General features: G+C 41.3%; 2 protein-coding genes across 6 annotated transcripts in view; both read right to left on the reverse strand.

The window, feature by feature from the left end:
* FHDC1 (FH2 domain containing 1) overlaps positions 1-7,754 on the reverse strand; it is a 34,495-nt gene extending 26,741 nt beyond the window's left edge. Inside the window, exons 1-2 of the mRNA XM_062574753.1 lie at positions 7,702-7,754; positions 6,233-6,861 (exon numbers count right to left, since the gene is read on the reverse strand). Of these exons, the coding sequence (XP_062430737.1) occupies positions 6,233-6,715 (483 nt within the window). The 5' untranslated portion in view covers positions 6,716-6,861; positions 7,702-7,754. The remainder of the gene's footprint in view (positions 1-6,232; positions 6,862-7,701) is intronic.
* Positions 7,755-17,797: 10,043 nt separating this feature from the next.
* ARFIP1 (ADP ribosylation factor interacting protein 1) overlaps positions 17,798-20,481 on the reverse strand; it is a 45,016-nt gene continuing 42,332 nt past the window's right edge. For all 5 annotated transcript variants that reach the window (XM_062573859.1, XM_062573856.1, XM_062573860.1 and 2 more), the window contains one exon: positions 17,798-18,203. In XM_062573859.1, coding sequence (XP_062429843.1) covers positions 18,048-18,203 — 156 coding nt within the window. In that variant the 3' untranslated portion in view covers positions 17,798-18,047. The remainder of the gene's footprint in view (positions 18,204-20,481) is intronic.

Here is a 20,481-nt window from a genome sequence, read left to right on the forward strand (position 1 = left end):
TGTTTATTCTTTTTATGCTAAATAGCTTTCTTCTTGTAACTACATAAAACTACAAACCTGAGATGTTAACCATGGTTTTCGTGGATTGTGTCTCAATTTCCCTAAGGTTAAAATTTCACCACAAGCTATTTTGGTGATAACAGCTACAAAAGTCACGAGATTTGTTAGCACAAGAGAATTGTTTCATGTTAACAGTGTCACCCCACTGATATAATAAAAGAACGCAGTACACACAGAGGTTCAAGACTGGTGCTGGACTCACATGATGTTTGAAGTTTTGACAACTGGAAAGGTATCTTAACCTCTGTGACAGCATAAGAATTAGAAATATAAATAAAATGCATTGTCAAGAAACTGAACTAGCCTGGAGCAAACTGGTGACAGTGAAAATAAAGATACAATTAATGTGCTATTCTCAACATACTTTTTTGCACATATCAGGAGATAGCCTCCTCTTCAGCTGAAAAAAGTGAATTATATTAAAAAGTTTACCAAATTTTGGAATTGCCTCTCTCCTGAAACTACTAAAGATGAGAAAACAAAAGAAATAATAGAGTATTATTTTTAATTAGATGATTGCTAGCTTGAAGCCCTTCAGTCTATGCAAAGATGAGAGGAGTATAAGCACAATAAGTCCTCTAAACTCAGGAGCTGAGATGCCCCCACAGATCATTATGTGAAAGCCACTTAACACAGGACAGGTTAAACTATCTCCCCCCCTGCATTATCTAATCTTTTTTTCAAATGTTTCACTACAGGGACCTCTCATTGACCTCTCAAACTGCAGCTCCATTCTCTAATTGCTCTGCTCTCTGCTTATCTAGACGTGCTACAAGAAAGGACGCTGCATCTTCTAACCCATTCTTGGCCAAGCTTTATAGCTTGTTCAAGTATTTGTTTGGATCAAAGATTTCTCTGTATTGGTTCAAGCCTATAAGTTTTGATTCCATCATTTAGGGTTTTGGGCTGATTTTTTTTTTAAACATACTCACACCTAGCCTTTTCCACATATCATTTTCAGTCATAAGCCGTAACTGTTAGAATAAGACCGACCATCAGCAGGGTAAAACTTTGGTTTCCACAGCACAACTTGCACAACTCAGATTCTCATCACTATCTCAAACAAAACTGGATGTATCTTTTTTATTTCTTTTCTTGAAAAAAACACAATAGATGATAACATATTGTGCTGCATTTGCCCTAACAGCACAGCATAAGACAAATGCTCTAACCTTTTCATTCTTTCAGAGTACCTTACATTCTTCTTTTCTGTATATGACTCTGCACTGTATTTTCCTACTTTCCTGTGCAAGCACATAACCACAATACATGGCTCAGGCTTTGGTCATTCTTTGCTTGGGAGTCTACTTTAAGATTATCAGAAGTGCTTGAAAAATCTGTCACTACCTTGAAGGAGCTTCCAGAAGAGAGAGTGAGGAGAGAGGGGACCAAGAAGATACTCCAAAAATAGAAGTTCATACCCTTCGCACAAAAACATGGTCTCTCTGTGTCATATTGAATACACATGTTCCATATCAGATTTAGAAACTGAGGCTTAACACCTATTCCTAACATATACTCTTCTTCCCTATGAAACTTTCATTTGATTTTGTTGTTACCCAAAGCTGTCTGGATATGACTTCCCACCAAGTTTTCTCTTTTTACCATTAAAACACTACCCAGGTTTTAATAAAGCTGACCCCTGTCTTATATTCATACACATCTGCAATACTAGTGCCAGCACAGCAGGCATTTACAGGATTCATTTTAGGTAAGTTCAGGAGAATTTTCTCCATTCTCATCTTCCTCAACTGTCCCGCTAAAGGAAACTATTAAACTTTTCTTTATGCTACACTGGAAATACTATACCACCTCAATTACTTAATACCATCTCAGAACCTGCAATTCACCACACACTTGCCAGCAAACACAAGTGTCACCGCCTCACAGGCTTGCCACCTCTCTTTCATAAACAGTACAATCCTTGAAGCAAGGACAGCTGATCCACTCATGAATCTGCTTCTTACCATTATCAACCCAGTGTATATTAGTCTACTTCAAAACACTGTGCACCGAAATTTGGAGCAGGAGCAGACAATGCAGGGTGATAACAGATCAGCTGACCAATTTTAATCTACCAGCGCACTGTTTTAGATGCAGCTGTATGAAGGAAAGGGAAGGGAAAAATTAGCTTGGGTACTGTGGTAAAGTTGTGATGAGGTTAACAAGTAATCTACTCCTGAATCTGATATAAATTTGCAATCAACCAGAAATATTCAGAGGAGAATTCTTGGAGACCAGGAAGCTTCGTTTCAATATCAAGTTTGTAGTGGTTGTCTGCAGAAATGCAATAGGAGTTTCTTGCCATGGGATTGTCAATAAGGAATAGGGACATAAGAATGTGGTTTTATGACAGATAAGTGAAAGCAGATCATTAAATGTATTCTCTGGATAAGAACAATGGGGTTTCACATGGTAGGACAGAGTTTACAAGATTTAGCACGCATGGAACTATCTGGAGGCACAGGCTCAGTGCTGGAGATTAGGAAGGATGCAGACGAATTTCCGTTTCAGTTTCTAGTTCACTTTATAACACTAACCATCAAGTTTAATATTTTGGGCTCTGTTCCCCAAGTTACACACGCGGTCTGGAGCAGCTGAGGAAAGGTGCAGTGACATAGTGAGGCTGAGCAAACCTAGCAGCTACCACCCAAAAGGGCTGTCCTACTCCATCTTGTTCTCCTTGCCACGTTTCTGGTCTGCTCTTTCCTGCTGCTCATCTCATTAGCTAGTTCTCTGCTGGATTAACAGGTTGAGCCAGCTCTCAAGAAGGTGGAATGAGCATCACAACCAGCATAGGGCAAACAGGGAGAAGGCAAGTCCAAGAGAGGAGAAGAGACATATCCTGTTCACTCCTTCCATCTCTCTCCGCCTCCTCTCCTATCCTTTGTACAGGCTCTAGAATTCACACGGCCCCTTACATGAGCCACTTAAACTCACTAAAACAACACAAACTACCTCAGTAGAAAACAAAAATCCACCAGAGGATTCTGCTGGGTTTCTGACTTTAATTTGTTTACAGAGGGTCCAGTGAGTGCCAGCACAAGCACACAGATGGGTGGGAGTGAAAGGCAGGAGCAGGGAAGCTCATAGAATAAAGCAAGATCAGCTCCCTTTGCTGGCAATGGCCTGGTTCTGCCTACTGCATTGCCAGCTTAGCTATAGTTTAGTGAATGTATGCTGTGCCATACTGTGCCACCACCCAAGGATGCTGAACGTAAATTGGAGCTGGTACATAAACTGAATTCTTCATAACATATTTTTCAAGGGCTCAAGCTACGTGAAACCACAGAGCAAATTAAGCTTTTAGTTAAGGAAACATGCTAATTAATCTCCTAAGAGTTTCGTGAGGGATCGTTTTTCAAAAGGAAAGCATTTGCTCAACTGTCCAAAGGGACCAGAATTCTGTTTTGATGAAGTTTAGTACTGAGACCCTAGAATTGGGTTTCAATAACCTGAGCTGGGTACCTACCTTCTCCATACAGAGTGCTAAAAAGTGAGGAATTAAAAGGAAATGCAATTCTGTAAGCTTCTAAAAGAAGAGAGAACTTTTTTCCAGAACTGCTTATGCATTTTATTCAATGGTAAATGGATAATAAATAATGATCTCTGGAGAAGGAATGAACCCAAGAAACTCTTCCACTCTCCCCGGGAGCCACCCTCATCACCAGCTCACTCTTCACCACTCCCACTGAAGCTACACCACAGTATAGAGAGGCATGCAGCTTGAGCAAAAACAGCGCTTGTCTCTGGCCATGAACAAGCACAGTACTTCGGACAAATCCTGATTTTTTCCAGATTTAGACCTAAGCAATACTTGAATTTTAGGCACTTGAAGTTATCATGAAAATTTGCTGTTGACATCGTAAAACAATCAAGTTAATTCTATCATTTAAACTTGAAAGAACATTTTGCACCACTAGATCATAAAGCACTTTTTAACATCAATTGTGTTTTACACACAAAGGAACAGAGGTACTGAAATGCAAAATGTCTTGTCCACCTTCTCCTATCAGGCCAGAGGCATAACCAGGTCAGCTTCCTCAGGGTAGGCTAATGCTCCCTCCACAAGGTCACATGAATGCTGTGTATTCCTCAGCCTGCCCCTTGGTTCCTCTCAACTTCCATACATTTTATTCCAGTGAACTAGGGATAACCATCATATTTTAAAACACTAAAGTGAGTGAGCCGTGGCTTGCAGTATCAGCAACAGAAAATCACAAACACTGCCTGTCCCTCAAACCTCAACATGTTTGCTGAATGAAGGCTACAGTAACATTAAATACGCAAGCATAGCACGCCTGTGCTTCTGCATTTCCATTAACATACAGCATTTCAGGACTATCTCCTTCCTTCCTCACCAAGCAAATAGTACTGCAAAATCCGTTAACACACAAGAAATTGCTCTTTGCTGTCTGACACATCGTTGCAGCATGCTTGGCACGGCTTAGCACCCAACTAGAATTTGTTGGCACTTCAGCAGCATAAGCCACGCAACAAAGCCAGCCATATACCCTTACTCCATGCCATCTGCAGAGGCCGTGTGGGAGCCCTGAACCAGGCTGGACAGGCATCAAGCAGCAGAGATGCACTGGATAACCCTGCCAGCCCTAGTGTGTGCACAGACACGTTAACTTACAGCAAGGCAGATCTTTGTTTCCAAGAGACTGTATCTTGGAGACTACTTGTTTTGCAGACCTCTAATTTGAGTCTCTAACATCACGCTGCACCTCCTCAGGATGCACCAGGTTTCAGGCAACGCACGGAAACACATGAACACACTGGGGTTTTCTCTACCCAAACTACTGTACACTAGGGACTACACTCTACTGCCATGTGGAATTTATCATCATTTTTGCTACATCTAGATTTTTAATATATGACAATCCTGGAAGAGGACTTCTTTGAAAACATACTCAAAGGGGTTCTATACAAATACATGCAGGACAGGACGGTCACTTGCTGCAATGAAATATCCTGATCCAAAGATGAACATAGGCTGAAAATAGCATAGAGATGAATGACTACCTCTGAAGCTGGCCTCAACTGCTCCTCCCCAGTGCAGGGTTTCAGTCTGCAATACTCATGCCTGTTTTAAATCCCTTACTTTGGTCTACATACAATGCACTTAGTAGACATTATCAGTACGTGAGTTTCTCAGCTTGTCTTTCTTTCTTATTTCAGTTTGACATCTTCTGAATTCTGCAAGATACCTCAACTTCAATTTCCCATTTGCTCACTAAAAACTGATACATGGTTACACTTCTTAACCCTGTGTCCTCTGTATTTAGTTTACAAGGCAGCACATACATAGAGAGACACGGGTGCTCAAAACTGCATTTCTACACATAAAGATTACTTAAGACAAGGCAGTTCAGGCCTTGCAAAGAGGCTGCCCATAAATCACGATTTAGAACTAGAAGCATTATTTATCAGTTCACTGGAGAATGCCTGAACTGAAAAGTCTTGGAATACACCTTCTCCCCACTAGACATAAAATCAGTAACAATCTTCAGATCATGCCTGAAAGTCAAGCAGGCTATTTTAATGTCCAGAAAGGCAAGGTAGACACAACAAAGCATTCACTGGAGTGAAAGCAACATTCATTAAAATCAAAATTTTAGAATTATCTTAAGTAACAAATTTCCTTAACCTTATTATGTTCTGTTGTTTTATTTCCTCACTGTTGTATCGGTACTTCCCTTCTCAGATGTTTCTGGACATGTGAATCCTTGCAAGAGGATTCTCTTGCCTGATACATGTTTGCATACAAAATGCATTGATTATACAACAGACACAAGGAAAGAGCTGAAGAGAAAACTTACAGTTAAGTGCAATTCTATTCCACACTGAAAACTCAAGGACTAACCACTGAGAATAAGTACAGATGCCTTCAGCTCCCTTCACTTATTTTTGTATTAATTCTAGTAGGTGATCAAATCACAGCAATTATCCAGTTAAAATAATAAAATACTGCTAGCTCTTTGAAAAACAAATTAGTACCAATAAGAACAAAGAGTTTATCCTCTCTGTTGTTCCCCTCCCCCTCAAATCAAGACAAATTTGCGGTAACAATGAACCATGAGAGAGAAACGGACAAACTAATGCCGGTCAAAATTCACACCAATGCCTACCACACTATGTAAGAGAGATTTTTGCTTCAGATTCTTACCTCTTCTTTAGTCTCTTTAAATGAAGACTTTAAAGATCGACTTCTAGGATCTTGGGGCTTGGTTTCCTCCTGCTGCCCAAAGAGTTCCTCAATTGTCTTTGTATCAATCTGATACTGTGGTCTTGCAGCAATTGTCCAGATATTGGTTTTACCACGGACTTGCTCTTCGGGGATAGTTTTCCAGAAAAAGCTCCGCATTCGCTTTTTTTTGCTGTGGTTGTCATGCCCATTTACCAGTTGTGGTGGCAGGGGCAGGTTGGGCCCAGGCAGCGGAGGAGGAGGGGGCGGAGGGGGCGGCATGCCCAGGGGGAGCGGAGGGGGTGGGGGGGCCCCTGTCAGGGGACATGGCGGAGGGGGTGGCGGTTCCGACGGCTGGGGAAGCGGAGATGCTGTCGTTGTGTCCTCGTTCATCAATCCCGTTGCAACTGAAATAGCCCCATTCTCTTTATCGTTGATCAAGGAAAGACAATTCATAACATGCATTTTATGGCCTCTCCGGAGAGGAGAGCATTACTTCCTTGGGTCAGTTTGAAACATTGAATAGTGCAGCAGCAATTTATATCACAGTCTTTCAAACTCTAGTCTGCCAGCAGCAGCAACACAATGCGCGACTGTACCATGTCTGCAACCTGCAACAAAGGACAATAAGAAAATTCAAACTGGAGAGACTGAATATTGTTCCTTGTGCTGGAAATACACTAAAATTAAGGTATAACAGCTATCAATGTTTTTAATCTAAAAGGAAAAAATAGTGACTCCCTCCCAAGGCTAGATTTCAAATATTTGTGGGGATGTAGATTTCAATAACATATATACAAATATGAACCCCTCTTAAATGGCACACAGTAGCTACTGAACCCATCTATTAATCTTTGTTCAGTGTGATTTTATAAGATAATGTACTTACCATAGGTTATAAAACAAACATGTGTTCTTCAAATATTAATTTTAGATTTTTAAAAGGCGATTACACATACAGATAGAAAATAGGACTATTAATTACAGTACTGGATTAACTGGAGCGTGTAGATTCAGTTTGTACCCTTTCAATTCATGTTTTAAAGCCAGGCTGCATTAAAATAATGAACAATATGTGGGACAATTTAACATCTAGCCTAATGTACTGCTGTTTTTACCTTAACATTTTTCATGTGATTCTCAGTAAGGGAAAAACAGTATACAGTCCCTAAATTCCGTGTGTTCACTGAGCATAAATTTTCAGCATTTACATTTTAACATCACTAGTCAGGTTAGGCTACTGACCAAACACACTGACAGAAGAAAGACTGCAGTTTGATTAAGCTGTCTCGTATAATTTATTTCAGTATCTAGGTTACCATAGCTAGTTCAATAAGTACAGAGAGAGAGAGAGAGGTAGAGGAACAAATAGGAACATTAACCTATACATCTTAAGCACTGTACATATGCAGAGCTTTAAATACTTAGGAAAGCTTTTATAGATAGATTACCTCATGAAGTAGGAATCACAATAGTTTTGAGCAATGCTTCTTATAATATCACCTGCAAAAAAGAAGATACTGTTATTGACAGTAAACCTTTAAGTAGTAGTAAAATTTCTGTAAGAAGCATCATTTTGACAAGCCACAAGTATTAAAAAAGTCTTTCTTTATGATACATTTCTCAGATAAAACACATTGAGATATTTCAAACATAGCCAAATGAAAAATTCCATGTTTTAATGAAAATATTTAAGTTACCTCAAAAGGATTTGGGGAAATTACTAAAAATCAGTGATACTGCACAGTAAAAATATAGACAGAATTGAGTAAAGACAGTCATGCAGCAAAAATCACAGAAAAAGCTGAGGTAATACACTGGCACCGACTTAGCTGTATGCCTGTTCAGCAGGGTTTACATGGAACTGATACCAGCTCTGTTTGACAACCCAGCTCTATTTAACATTATGTAATAGCAACAAAAACCTTTGTCATTTTTGCCAGACATCCATCATTACAGTGTTCATGAAGAAACAGACCCAAGCCACAGAAAGAAGCCTTAGGGCTATGTCTCTCCTGGACTGTAAGGGCTCTAATACTCATGATTTCACTGAAGTCAACAGAAATTGACACAAAATGACCCAGTTCACCTCTCTTTCTCAAAAACATGCACAAATAGCAATGAATTTGTCCTTGCTTCAGAAAATCTGCTTCAGATTTTCTAATCTTATATCATATATTATCAAGGTACTCATGAGACTGGAAAACAAAACATAAAAAAAATTATGGGAGATTCAAGGTATAGGAATGATGGAAAATATTTTAATAGCAGGATAAAAAGGGGAAGAGCTACAAAGAAAGTGCATCAGAACAGGGAGGTTCAAAATTAAATTAGAATTAATATTCAGTTGCTATTACAGAGTTCTCTGTATTCAATCCTCTTCTCAAGCTTATGATCATAGACACACAAAGGCATTAAAGAAGTAGGTGCAAGGTGGTGGAAAAAGATTAACTATTCAAAGCAATTAAACATTGCATTAATTTAAGAAGATACAGAATTTGGAAAAAAGTGTTTTCTTTCCTCTCATTTATTTAAAAATGAAAAATGTATTAGCTAGTCTTTCACCATCACAAAGCAGTGTTCAGCAGCTATGATTTTCTCTTGTTCCCACAAATTAAAACAAAAAAAATTAAAGGGGGGGGAGAGAGAGTGTTCATACCCCTGAGCATCACATAAGAACCTGATTTAGAAACTTCCAATAAATTTAGGCGTTTTAAGATGATAGAATCAAGTCCTAATGAAACAAAGTTTTAGGTGATGAATCATCAGAGTCCCAGTGCTAACATACAAGAATGGAAAATGATTGATCTCAGACCTGAGGTGCTTCTGACAAGGAATGCTGCTAGTGAAAGGAGTGGAGAATGCAAGAGGAATTCCCCTTCCCTCCAACTTAAACATAAAGACAGATAGAGCAGGAAAAACTATTTTCAAGCTATCACGGGAACTGTAAACTGCTTCAGGATCAGCTAAGACAACGAGACAACTTGTGGAATGAAGGCATAGAAGGAAAGGTGCCGCACAGACACCAGCACTTAGCTTTATCTTCTGGTAGATGAGCATGACAGGTGACAGAGGTCACCTGCTTTTAACAGAAACATCACGTTCTCAAATCTCAGGATACCTGGAGACTGGTCAAAATTGCCTCTCTCTCCTGTCTGTCAGAGGAGCAGCTTGAAGATGCACCAGAGTCCCCGCCATCACTGCGGGTGGGAGACGCGAGAAGCTGGCAGCCAGGGGCCGACTCTGGGCAGCCTGCTGCTATCAGCAGGTGTCTTCCAGCAGGAAGTATAGTGAGGAGGTGAGGAGCACCACTGCCACCCCACCTGCTAACCACAGACTACCAAGATATCGGCACCGGGATGCGGGCTGCAATAAAACCCAAGCTCAGTTTTAACTCCCAAGGTTCCTCTCTGCAATTTTCAAAGCGTTCAAAGGAAGAAAGAGACCTAAGAACAAACATTTAAGATGACTCAATGACATCTCGTTATTGCGTGTTTGTTATCCGAAGCAATTTGAGAAGCAAAAGAGCTCTAAAGCAACATCTTTAGTGCATGTTTTAATTGTGTCTGCATTTAGCATAAAAGAAGTATTTTATTTCTTTATCTCATGTGTTGTTTTAGCAATCTTAATATAACTTGTAAATGTATTTACAAGTTACAGGGCGGAAACAACTTTCTCCCCAGGTCAGAAGACAAACACTCTAAAGCAATTTGTTTCTTGCAAAAAAGGCAGTTGCCACTGAGACAGACATAAATTAAACTTGCATATGCAAATTAGCAGGTGAAACGTATGTTGTGCTGAAGGGCAGTTTGTAATTCATCCTGCAAGATTTTATTCCCTTTAACTCATGCCTTTTTCTATCAGGCATCCTCTAAATTCTCACGAGAGCAACGCTGATTTTGACAGCAAAGCCCAACGGCAGCACTTGGATGTCTGGGTCCCAGCAATAGCTGTACCAAGAAGTACACGGAGCTGCGAGTTGCTAACCACGGATAAAAGGAACTGCAAACGCTGCCTCGCATAACCAGCTGCTGGTCTTGCCAAGGCGCGCGGGTTACGCAGAAGAAACAGCTCACGCTACGGCAGCAACTTAACCGCCTAACGCACCCTAACAAGAGCCTCGCGGGGCGCGGAGGGAAACCCCCCGCGGGGGGACGAGGCAGCGGGCAGGGGCTCCCGCCGGGACCACCCACGGCCCGAAGGAGCCGGTCGGGCGCTCAGCAACTCGCCTCCAAGCGCAGCGCGGGGAGACCGCAGGTGCCGGTGCCCGAGGGCCGCCCCGAGGCGACGAGCGCCGACCTCCCCCCTCCGCCCTTCACCTCCTCCCGCCGCCTCGCCGGCCCCTCCCGGCCGCGCCAAGCCCGGCGCGAGCGCCCCCCCCCACGCCGCGCGCCGGCCCCAACGGCCGCCAGCCCCAACGGCCGCCGGCCCCAACGGCCGCGCCGCGCCCAACGGCCGGCGGGAGCGCCCCGCACGGCGAGGGGAGAGCGCAGCGCAGCGCCGCGCCGCGCACCGCCGGGGACGGGCCCTTCCCCTCCCGCCCCCGCCGCGCCGACACGGGCTCGCCGTCGCGGGAAGGGGCGGCAGCCGCTGCTGCTCGCCCAGGCGTGCGGGGGGCGGCCCGTTGTGACCACCCGCAGCGGGGCCGGGCCGGGCCGGGCCGGGCCCGGGGCGCCGCCACAACGGGACGGCGGCGACGCCGCTCCCGGCTCGCCCGCCGCGCTTTGTCGCCACCACCGCGGGGAAGAACCGCGCCGGCTCGACCTCGACCCCGCCACCGACCGCCGCTCACCTCCGCGCCGGGGGCGCCCCGAAGAAGAGGAGGAAGGCGAGGAAGGCGGCCCGGTGCCGCCGCCGCCCGCCTCTCCCCGCGGTGCCGCGGCCGCGCCGCCCGCAGCGCGCGGGGGGCGGGGCAGCGCGCAGGCGTGGGCGGGGCGCGCCAGGTGACAGCGACCCCGCCCCCGTAAGGCCACGCCCCCTCCCGTCCGCCGGCGGCAGGCCCCGCCCCTCCGGCGGCAGGCCCCGCCCCCGGGTCGATACACGGGGCACCAGCCGCGGCGCACGGCGCTGAGCAAATACGTGGCCGCGTAACCTCTAAATTAAATCAAGTGAAGGCAGTTCAGCTGCACGGAGCGGCAATGCACATACAGCATCGCGCGCATCCTGCACCTCGGCAGGGACGGGGGCAGCCGGGGCTGCAGCCGCAAGTGCGGGCACCGAGACGACTTGTTTTCACTGCTGCCAGCCATAAGCACAGCTTTCACTATAAAAGACTGAAAGTACAAGCTAAGAGACTTGCATAGTGCCATTGCATTAAGAAAAGCACACAACCCACAAAAAAAAAAACAGGGCAGCAGAGGACCACTGAGCTGGTCTGGATGTGAGGCTAAGCTCCCAACTTTTTCCTCACCCCATTTTTTTTTCAGAACCTTCCCAGAACAGTTTCGGCAGATTGCATTGCTTTTCCCTTAAAAAGTACTGCTTACGACCTCTAGCATAGTTTTTACCCACTTCTTCAACGTCTTGTCTGTGGCAGAAATACAAGAGTAGATTCTAAAACACAAGATGGTATCTGAGGATGCAAAAGATGCAGTAAGACAAGACTTCCGCAACTCCTAAATCAATAGCAAATATTTGCTCAAAAAAGGTTTTGTTCAAAGTTAAACCTGGGTTAGGCTGTAGATGCATTCATTCCAATTTAAAAATCAGGGTAGTGTACCAGGCACCTAATTTACTTCCTACACAACAGTAGTTAGCATATATATTAGTTAGGAATAGTTATTGCAAGTATTATTTGTAATTGTGAAACAGAGTGGAATTAGATTCAAATTTTGCCAGACCATCATAAAGTGAGATTAAATATTCCAAGCTTCCACAGATGAGCTTTTGTACGTCAGCGTTACAAAACCCTGGTGAAACGCACAGATTCTCATACCCTACCGCAACATTTCCCAACATTTCTGGTTTGGGAATGCAAGGTATTTTAAACTGGACTTACTTGCAATAAATTTAAGCTTCCAGGTTTGCTTGTCTCCTTCGTGAAGTTTTGCAGAGTGCTTAGAAATAGTGCAGGGACCCTCCAGCAGGCTGCAAATTGTAAGCTGAATGCCTCAACCTTTAGGTTTCCGGATTCAAGTCACCTCCAGCAGAAAAGGGCTTCAGTCCCAAGGGTCCAGCATCCTTGCTGGGTGCTCTAGCTGTGAGGTTATGAGGTATAACGACCTAAACTCCATTTTACACCTCAAATTGGCATTGTGCCGTTGCTGGAGCTCCATAGCTGCGGAGTGAGATGCTCCTAAGACTGCCGTTCGGAAAAGTCGCCACGGCAGAAGCATACAGGGAACGCAGACTGGTGGATACTGTCAATACACTTAGGATTCTGTGTCCACAACGCATCCTCGGATTTTAGACAACTATATGGTTGGACAGCAATTAGGAAGTGGTGTGGATGTCAGCGGAATACCAGCTCTGGATTTAGCTACCCAGAAAGGCTTATCCAAAAGCTTAGCTACTAAGGTCTATCGACTGTAGTCAACCTGCAGCTTTTCCATCTCACCCATTCGGCCAGATTTGAGCCCAGTCCCCGCAGCAAATGGGCTTCTGATACAGACACAACCACACCCCAGGCACAAAGGTACTAGACCTTATCCAAGAAAAAACTCTCCCGAGTTAGAAATGTATATAACATACATGTACTACTGCATTTTTCACCCTACATTCCCTTTCAGAAAGGAGAACAATTTTGGCTGATTTTTACCTAAAAAAAAATCTGAAACACCCAGCAAGCAAAGATTTTTGCCCACATGATTCAAATTCGTCAGAGTTGCAAGCAACTGAAAACAGGTCTTTACAGTAGGAAGTATTAAGCAACTTTAATAATAGGTAGATCTAGCAGCCCCACCTATAATAGGCAACAAATGCACCTCCCTAGAACAGACTGCATTTAGATGTGCTGGTAGACTAGGAAAATAGTATCTGTCAATATTTTAAGATTTCTAGTTAATGGAACACTCAAGACAGTTTTCAGAACAACTATTTATTTTAATGTATTATCTTTTTTCCTTATTAAGGGAGAAAAGGTCTTCTGTAAACTTTGCTTTTTTGAGAATATAAAGGACTCCTAACGTTTTAAGTTGAACATCAGCTTCACGACCAAATTGATCAGAGAAACTCAGCTGAATTTCTCTACTTGGAACAAAGCAATTTATACTTCATAAAAAATATATCTGAACAAAAGGTGTAGTTATCTTAATTATTAGCCCTTATTTCTACACTGTTTGGACAAAGGCAGGAAAGAAAGTTAATTGCTACACTTTAGAAACATTAAAACCAAGTGCCATTTGATTTCAAAATTAAATACTATAGTGGTTAACCTCTTGAAACAAAACCCTGCAGTCAGTTACCACTATCATATAGTGGTAACCGTGAGGCACGCACAGGTAAGAAAAGCAAGTCAAGAGTGAACAGGCAACACTAGTATTTAGCATTATTTAACTCCGAAATGCTTGAATTCACAGCCTTCAGTGTGCTTTAAAAATTGGCAAGGTGTGTGTGTGTGTGTGTGCACGCGCGCGCATACACACACACAAACCCACACTAATTATCCCAGCAGGACATACCACTAAGTACCATTTACAAGGAACACATATTGCTGATATTTAAGCTGTTCCTGATTGAACCAATGCACTTATGCTGGCATAAATAGTAACAACAGGGCAAAACTAAAACTAAAAACTTATTTGAGGTTGATTGTTCTATACCTAATGTCAGCACTTCAGTTAAGGAGTGTTATACAACCACGCTGCTACCCAGGGAAGTTCTACCAAGCAATGAGGCAAAGGAACTCTGGAAAGGTACTTCTGACCTCCATTTCTGCTTCTGGAAGATCAGTATTTCCATTCCTCCAATAACCTTTAAAAAAGGTTCTCATAAAGAGATCAGATAGCATGCATTTGATCAGAAAGTGAAGTTTTTTTCACACACAGTGATTAAAAAAAGTTGACCATGCCTTTTGTTGAGTGGCTATACAGCATAAGTATTTAACAGAAATACGTTACCAACAGCAGACAGTACAGAATTGCTGCTGTTCCTGCCCCCTTCTTAAAAAGGAAAGAGAATTTTTGAAAGACACCTAAGAGTGTAAAATGCTTTTGTGCCACTACCGTGAGTCATGGGAAACAAAAGATTTCCAAACCACAGACTGAGCTTTTATGTTCAAGGCTCTGCTCTGCATGGCATGTCCATACGCTTCTCTGGATTTCAGTATACAGACATGCTGAAGGAGCGATGCATCAGATTTCCTTTACATCGCTTCTCTCAATTTATGCCATGCTTCTCCAAGGCAAGCACAGGCCATCTAGTTTCTACTGAATAGGGTTCAGTACTTCCTTAATTCACTTCAAACTATTGTCATGATGACAAGAAAATAAATAAATGCACTCCACGTACCTGACCAGTTGGTTCCTGTAACACTGACACAAGAGAAAGTACTTTGCAGAAAATAGGTGCAATCAACAAGACTGCTGTCAAAGGCACAAAAAAAAAAAAATATGCTTTGTATGCATCACTAGTTTTAACCCCCAAATTACCTGAAAGAAATCAAAGATACTAAAGAACTAAAAACAATGACAAGTAACATGAGAAGAACACAAAGATGTATAAACAAAGCAACAGTCCACCCTTTCATGTATCTTTTCTTATTTAAAAAAGAAAAATCAATTTGGCCAGATACAAATACAAAATCTGATAAAAATTTACTCTAAATGCAGGGGGGGAGGGAAATCACAGAATATGAAAATATTAACAGCTAATGAAAAAAGTGACTAGCACAGTCTCCTCATCAAGCGTGAAAGAGGATACTAGAGAACAAAAAAAATATATATATATATAGCTGTGGATGAGGGCTTGACAAAGTATGAAATACGCCAAATAGCATTTTTCTCATACATTTGAGTAGAAGAGCCTTCTGCAGAATTCACATGAACAAAACAACAGGAGCTACAAGTTTCAAACAAACCAGGAGTGCTAATAACTTACAATATAGTCACCGAAGATGAACAGCTCCCTGGGCCTCAACAGAGCAGCTACAAATGGCATATCTGAAATGGTATTAATGCTTTTAACTTCTCTTCCTGAGAAGGCTCACACAGCACTAGAAGCACTAACACTACAACCTGCAATAGAGATGAAATCTTTCAGATAAGACTCTAGGAGATAGACATGCAGGATCTTCTCATTAAAAAGTGAAGCAACTGTCTATTTAGATAAATAACAGCATTATAATCTTTGGACAGATGTGCAGTTTATTTTCCTTAGTGTAGGGAAATCTGACAACCATAGTTACTTCCAATTGGAAGCTGTGGAAACATGTTCTTATCTCCGGAAGCAGAAATTTCTAAAATTTGTTAGATTTTAAAGAGTTAGGTTTGATTATCAAACACGAGTTTAAATAGTTTCATAAGCACATAGACTTGAACAGGAGACTAAACAAGGAAGTCAATTTAATATCCTACTGACAACTGAGCACAGAACCCTCACTGAAACAGTCACTTGGAACAACTGGTTCATTGACCAAAACAGAAGTAATTCTTCCTTCTCACCGATATTAAAAACTACATACCAGCCACAGAGAGAGAGATCCCAGCCAGTTACCTCTTTTGTCCAACCTCCTCTTCATTGGAGCGCGTATTAGTGGTTTCAAGTCATTGCAGAAGTTTGAGGGTTACACAGTGCCACAACACAGGTCATCCCTGCAGAAGGGAATTTCAGATTCGAGTTTGTTCGTCCCCCTTCTAACAGATCATTTCTTTCTGTGCTGTAATACCCTTGGCAGAACAGGGACCATGAACGCAGACAGAAGCCAAGAGTCCATGTTCCCTACGCAGCTTTTTGCCATGGTGTTCTGAAAGTTGAATTTCAGTTGCAGCCAGCAGGTTTGCATTCCTTATCCCTGCTGTGATGCTGCTCATCTCTGCACCATCCAGGTCAACTGTACAGTTACACAGCTAGCCTCTTACTTGTACCATCATTCATACACACGACAACATTCAGACACAGTGGAAGCCACGGACTCTGCAAAGTTGTAAATACAATGAAATTACCTTTAGAAGTTTAAGTGAAGAATGTACCTCTATTGAAAGACTTGTTTCACTATGCATTTCAATTTGACTTCAGCTACTCTATTAAATCCCCCTGGGATAGAAGAATAGCATCATATTTATAACCCAGTGTTGCTTTGCCAGCAGTTTTGGGGCTGGGGTGGGAACCTGGAGAAACAGGACTGAGCTTTCACTGCAGAGGCTGAGTTCTGCTCTTAACCGTCAAAAGTCAAGGAAGCTTGACTGCAGCAAACACCTTTAATATGAATACAAAATTCACAAAGGACGTACATTCCGGGGAATGTAAATGAACTATTACAAGATATTCTGACAGAACAAGAAAAAAAATAAGGAAGGCTCTGTCAGACCATGAATTTAATGAGGAATGATTAAAAATGTTTGATTTACAGTTACATTAAAGTTGTGTTAAGCACTGGAAACTTTAAGAATGTCAGCTGAAAGGCATTTGAACATACAGTACATAAATCATACAATCCACACAGTTGTAAATAACATATTTGAAGTATTTCATTTTACTTAACAAAACACAAAGCAATTTAACATGTGCAAATGAGGACTCCAATATATTGAATTTAAAATGTCTATGATAAAATTGACATATAGAACTTTACATTTAATAAAGACTACACTGTTGATGGAGAAATTAAAAAAAAATATCCTCCATGTTACCCCTGTCATTGAAGTATGCTTTTCAATTAAAAGAAAAATCATACTGGCCCTATTTCCTCTCTCAAAATTGTATCTGTCCATGAAGGTTAACTAAAGCTTTAATTTGCTCTACATGTACAAAGAAACATAGCATATACAGTCTCCTTTCCCTTGCTGGGAACTGACAAAGCATTATGTTGAAAGAGTTCTTGGATTATGTACATTGGTTGAAAACATTATCTTATAAAAAGGCACATACTTGTGATTTAAGGCTAGTACGGTATTTGTTTTATAGAGAAAGTAAAGTTTAAAATGAAATTAGTAAATCATATAGTTGGCCTCACTCAGCAAACCGCTTGGTGCAAAGCTAAAATGTGTGCTTAGAAGCCTCAGACTGACAGTAATTCTTGCTTTAGTGTTTTCTTTTTCTTTTTTGTTAAACCTATGATGGAAAGGTAAACCTTTTTAAAAGGCATTTGCTGCAATTCCACTAACCAATGAGCCATCTGCTACAGCTGTTGCCTTTATGCAAATACTGCACACAGGCCTTATATTATTAATCTGCAAAATATTCTTTTAACTCTTTCCTTTTAAAAAGTCACATGACACTTAAAGATGTTTTCTATATTCATATACAAAATATCAGATGTTGGTACAAATCATGTAAACCTCCATTTGGAAATATTCTGACTAGCCACCATAATGACCAGAAATCACAAACATCATTTGTCAGTGCAAATTTATAATAGTTTTCTTTCCCCTCCCACCCTCCCCATCCCAACTACAGAAATAACCACCAACCTTCACATACAAAAAGGAGTGCTCTACACTTGAAATGACACAAATTATGTTTGGTTACCTTGAAGTCACCCACTTTCCCAAGAAATTCAGTTTTACAGTATTATAAAAGGGGGGAAAAAATTAAAGCTGTCTGTGCAAGAATCACTACAACAGTCCTTCAACCCCAAACCTTAATTCTTATTAGATTTACAGATTTTTCTGATAACATTGGGTCCTCTTCTCCGATCTGATTACTGTTCTTCAAGCCAGGATGGAGCATCTACTCCAGGAGTTTTCAATTTGATGTGGAACTGTTTAAGTGTCTGTTCGAGCTGCTTTTGATTCCCAGCAAAGTATGCTGCGATAGCATTGTGGAACAGAACGAGCTGATTGTGCAACACCTTAACCTGCAGGCAAGGACAGAGATCAGTTAAGATGAAGAGGCAGATGTTAATAGCTTGGCAGGTCAATCACAACAAAACTCTGAACTTTATTCATTTGAGATGCTCAGACTTCATATAGAATTACAACTGTTTAGAAACTTCAGGCAAATATAAAATTCTGTAACATTAAAAATTACGAATCATTTTATAAAATATACTTAAGGGTCAGTACCAACTCAGTAAGCACTGACCAGGTAAATTCACTGAACAGCATATTATCATCAGATACTCTATTACAGAAGTAGAACAATTCCTTGAAATTAGATGCCAAACCTCTGTTTAATATACATACTAACAGGTCAAATCAACTTCCCTGAGACAGTATACACAATAAATGCATTATCAAAGTATATAGTTCATTTATTTGCCCCCTGCAGAGAGCTGCTATTTTCTAGCTCTCACCTACTCAAGTCAAATGAAACAGAGGTTCTTTTCCCAGCAGTGTTTCTAGCCCATCTCCCATAATGCAGGATTCTTTACAGAACCTGGTCAGTATCTTGGTTATAACATTCGTGCAGAGTAGTGTGAAACACTGTTCAGCGGCCCTATGCCAGCTTCCAGATCAGATGATCCTGAACCTGGTACCAGTTAACCAGCACAGGAGAGAAGGGAGCAGCCGCCTGGGCCCACAGGGAGGAAGTGCCAGGCAGCAGCTTTAGACTCCAAACTTCCTCTGCTCGAGGCACACCACCGTGGTCAGTGCAGCAGGCAGGCAGCAGTCTATTCTTGGCATGCGACAGAGCAAAACTGTCCCCTGACCTGGTCTGGCCTATGCTTGCCAGTTGACTATCCTTGTTTTAATAGGTCGTTTAGGTAACATGCTTTTCTGAAATGCATGCAGCTCAATACAGATGTACTTGCCATCATTTAAGATCTCAAATGAAAAAAAGAAAGTCTTTAAAAGTGTATTTACAGCCTGCCTAATTAACTTTTGTTGAATGATAAACACTATACAGCTGAGGAAGAACCCACATTAGACATGTGTGTCTCATCAACAGCATATGACACAAAGTACAATAATATGCTTTTTAAAATAAAGAATACTTTTGAGAAAAAAATCAAGTTCCCTAGTTGCAGAAAACTATTAGATAAACTCAAAAAGAAATGCAACGTGTAAATCATACCACAATGTTTCCTTTTTCTTTTAGGTTGACAAAGCATAGTGTCCTCTCTCCAAGTTTAAAACTAGCATGCTATCAACATATTGCACATCCATGTGGACTCATTCTGAAGTCAGTGGTACAACGTGGGTCTCACAACCAGCTTCCAAATAATTTTATAGGAATTCAATTCAAGCACAGAACAGAAATAAAACTACGCAAGAACAGTACAGATTTTTCAAAAAAGTGTCACATGATTAATTTCAGAAACATTTGTCTTAGAGTATGAGACTTTTCAATGAGATCAGAATCTCATATTATAACCAACCGGGAACTTCAAATACATACACAGGTGTTACATGTGTAGCACACAGGTGTTACATGTGTAGCACAGGGATGTCTGTACACACCTATACACAGTTGTATATAAAGACGTTTTAGCACTAAAAGCTCCTATTTGTTTTTATGAGTACACAATAATTTTTTTACTGGATACTCATTTCATGAATTAAGTTTTCCCTATAAAATTACAACTTTACAGACCTTAGTATCCTGTTGAAGTGATAAGCTCTCTTCAGTGACTCACTTTTAACCTAAGTTGCTTTGACAATTTGAAAACTGGTACTACTGTGTTTTCTCCTCTAATAATTCAGGCTAATTTAACACCTATCCAAAAAACAGATTTCCTCCCTCCTCCCAGTTAAAACTGAAAAATGACAGGTTCTTCCATAAGAAGACTCTCCAAGACAAAAATCACCATAAGAAGTGAGTACAGCTATAAAGGAGTCTAGAGTGCACACCGTAACTTGGAAAAATGTTTTTACAATAACAGACTACAAAAATCATCCTGTACTGACATTTTAACATTTAGGAGATGAAAAATGTAGCTAAATACGTTTATTCAACATAGCTCAGCTTTTCTCAGTCATGAAAGACGCCTTATTCTCACTTTGTAGGTGAATGCATATTAATATGTATATAAACATAATTATATATAAATATGTATTCTCATCCCCAAAGTTGTACTGGGTCATTCAAGTAAAAACATCACTGCAACACAAAAGGCTAGTTTTTAAAAATTTAGAGTGCAAAAAATATAGCACTATGGCTCTTTTCAAGTAGATCCTTTCAATCAATCAGCA

This window comes from Rhea pennata, chromosome 4, assembly GCF_028389875.1.
Source record: "Rhea pennata isolate bPtePen1 chromosome 4, bPtePen1.pri, whole genome shotgun sequence".
Taxonomy (NCBI): domain Eukaryota; kingdom Metazoa; phylum Chordata; class Aves; order Rheiformes; family Rheidae; genus Rhea; species Rhea pennata.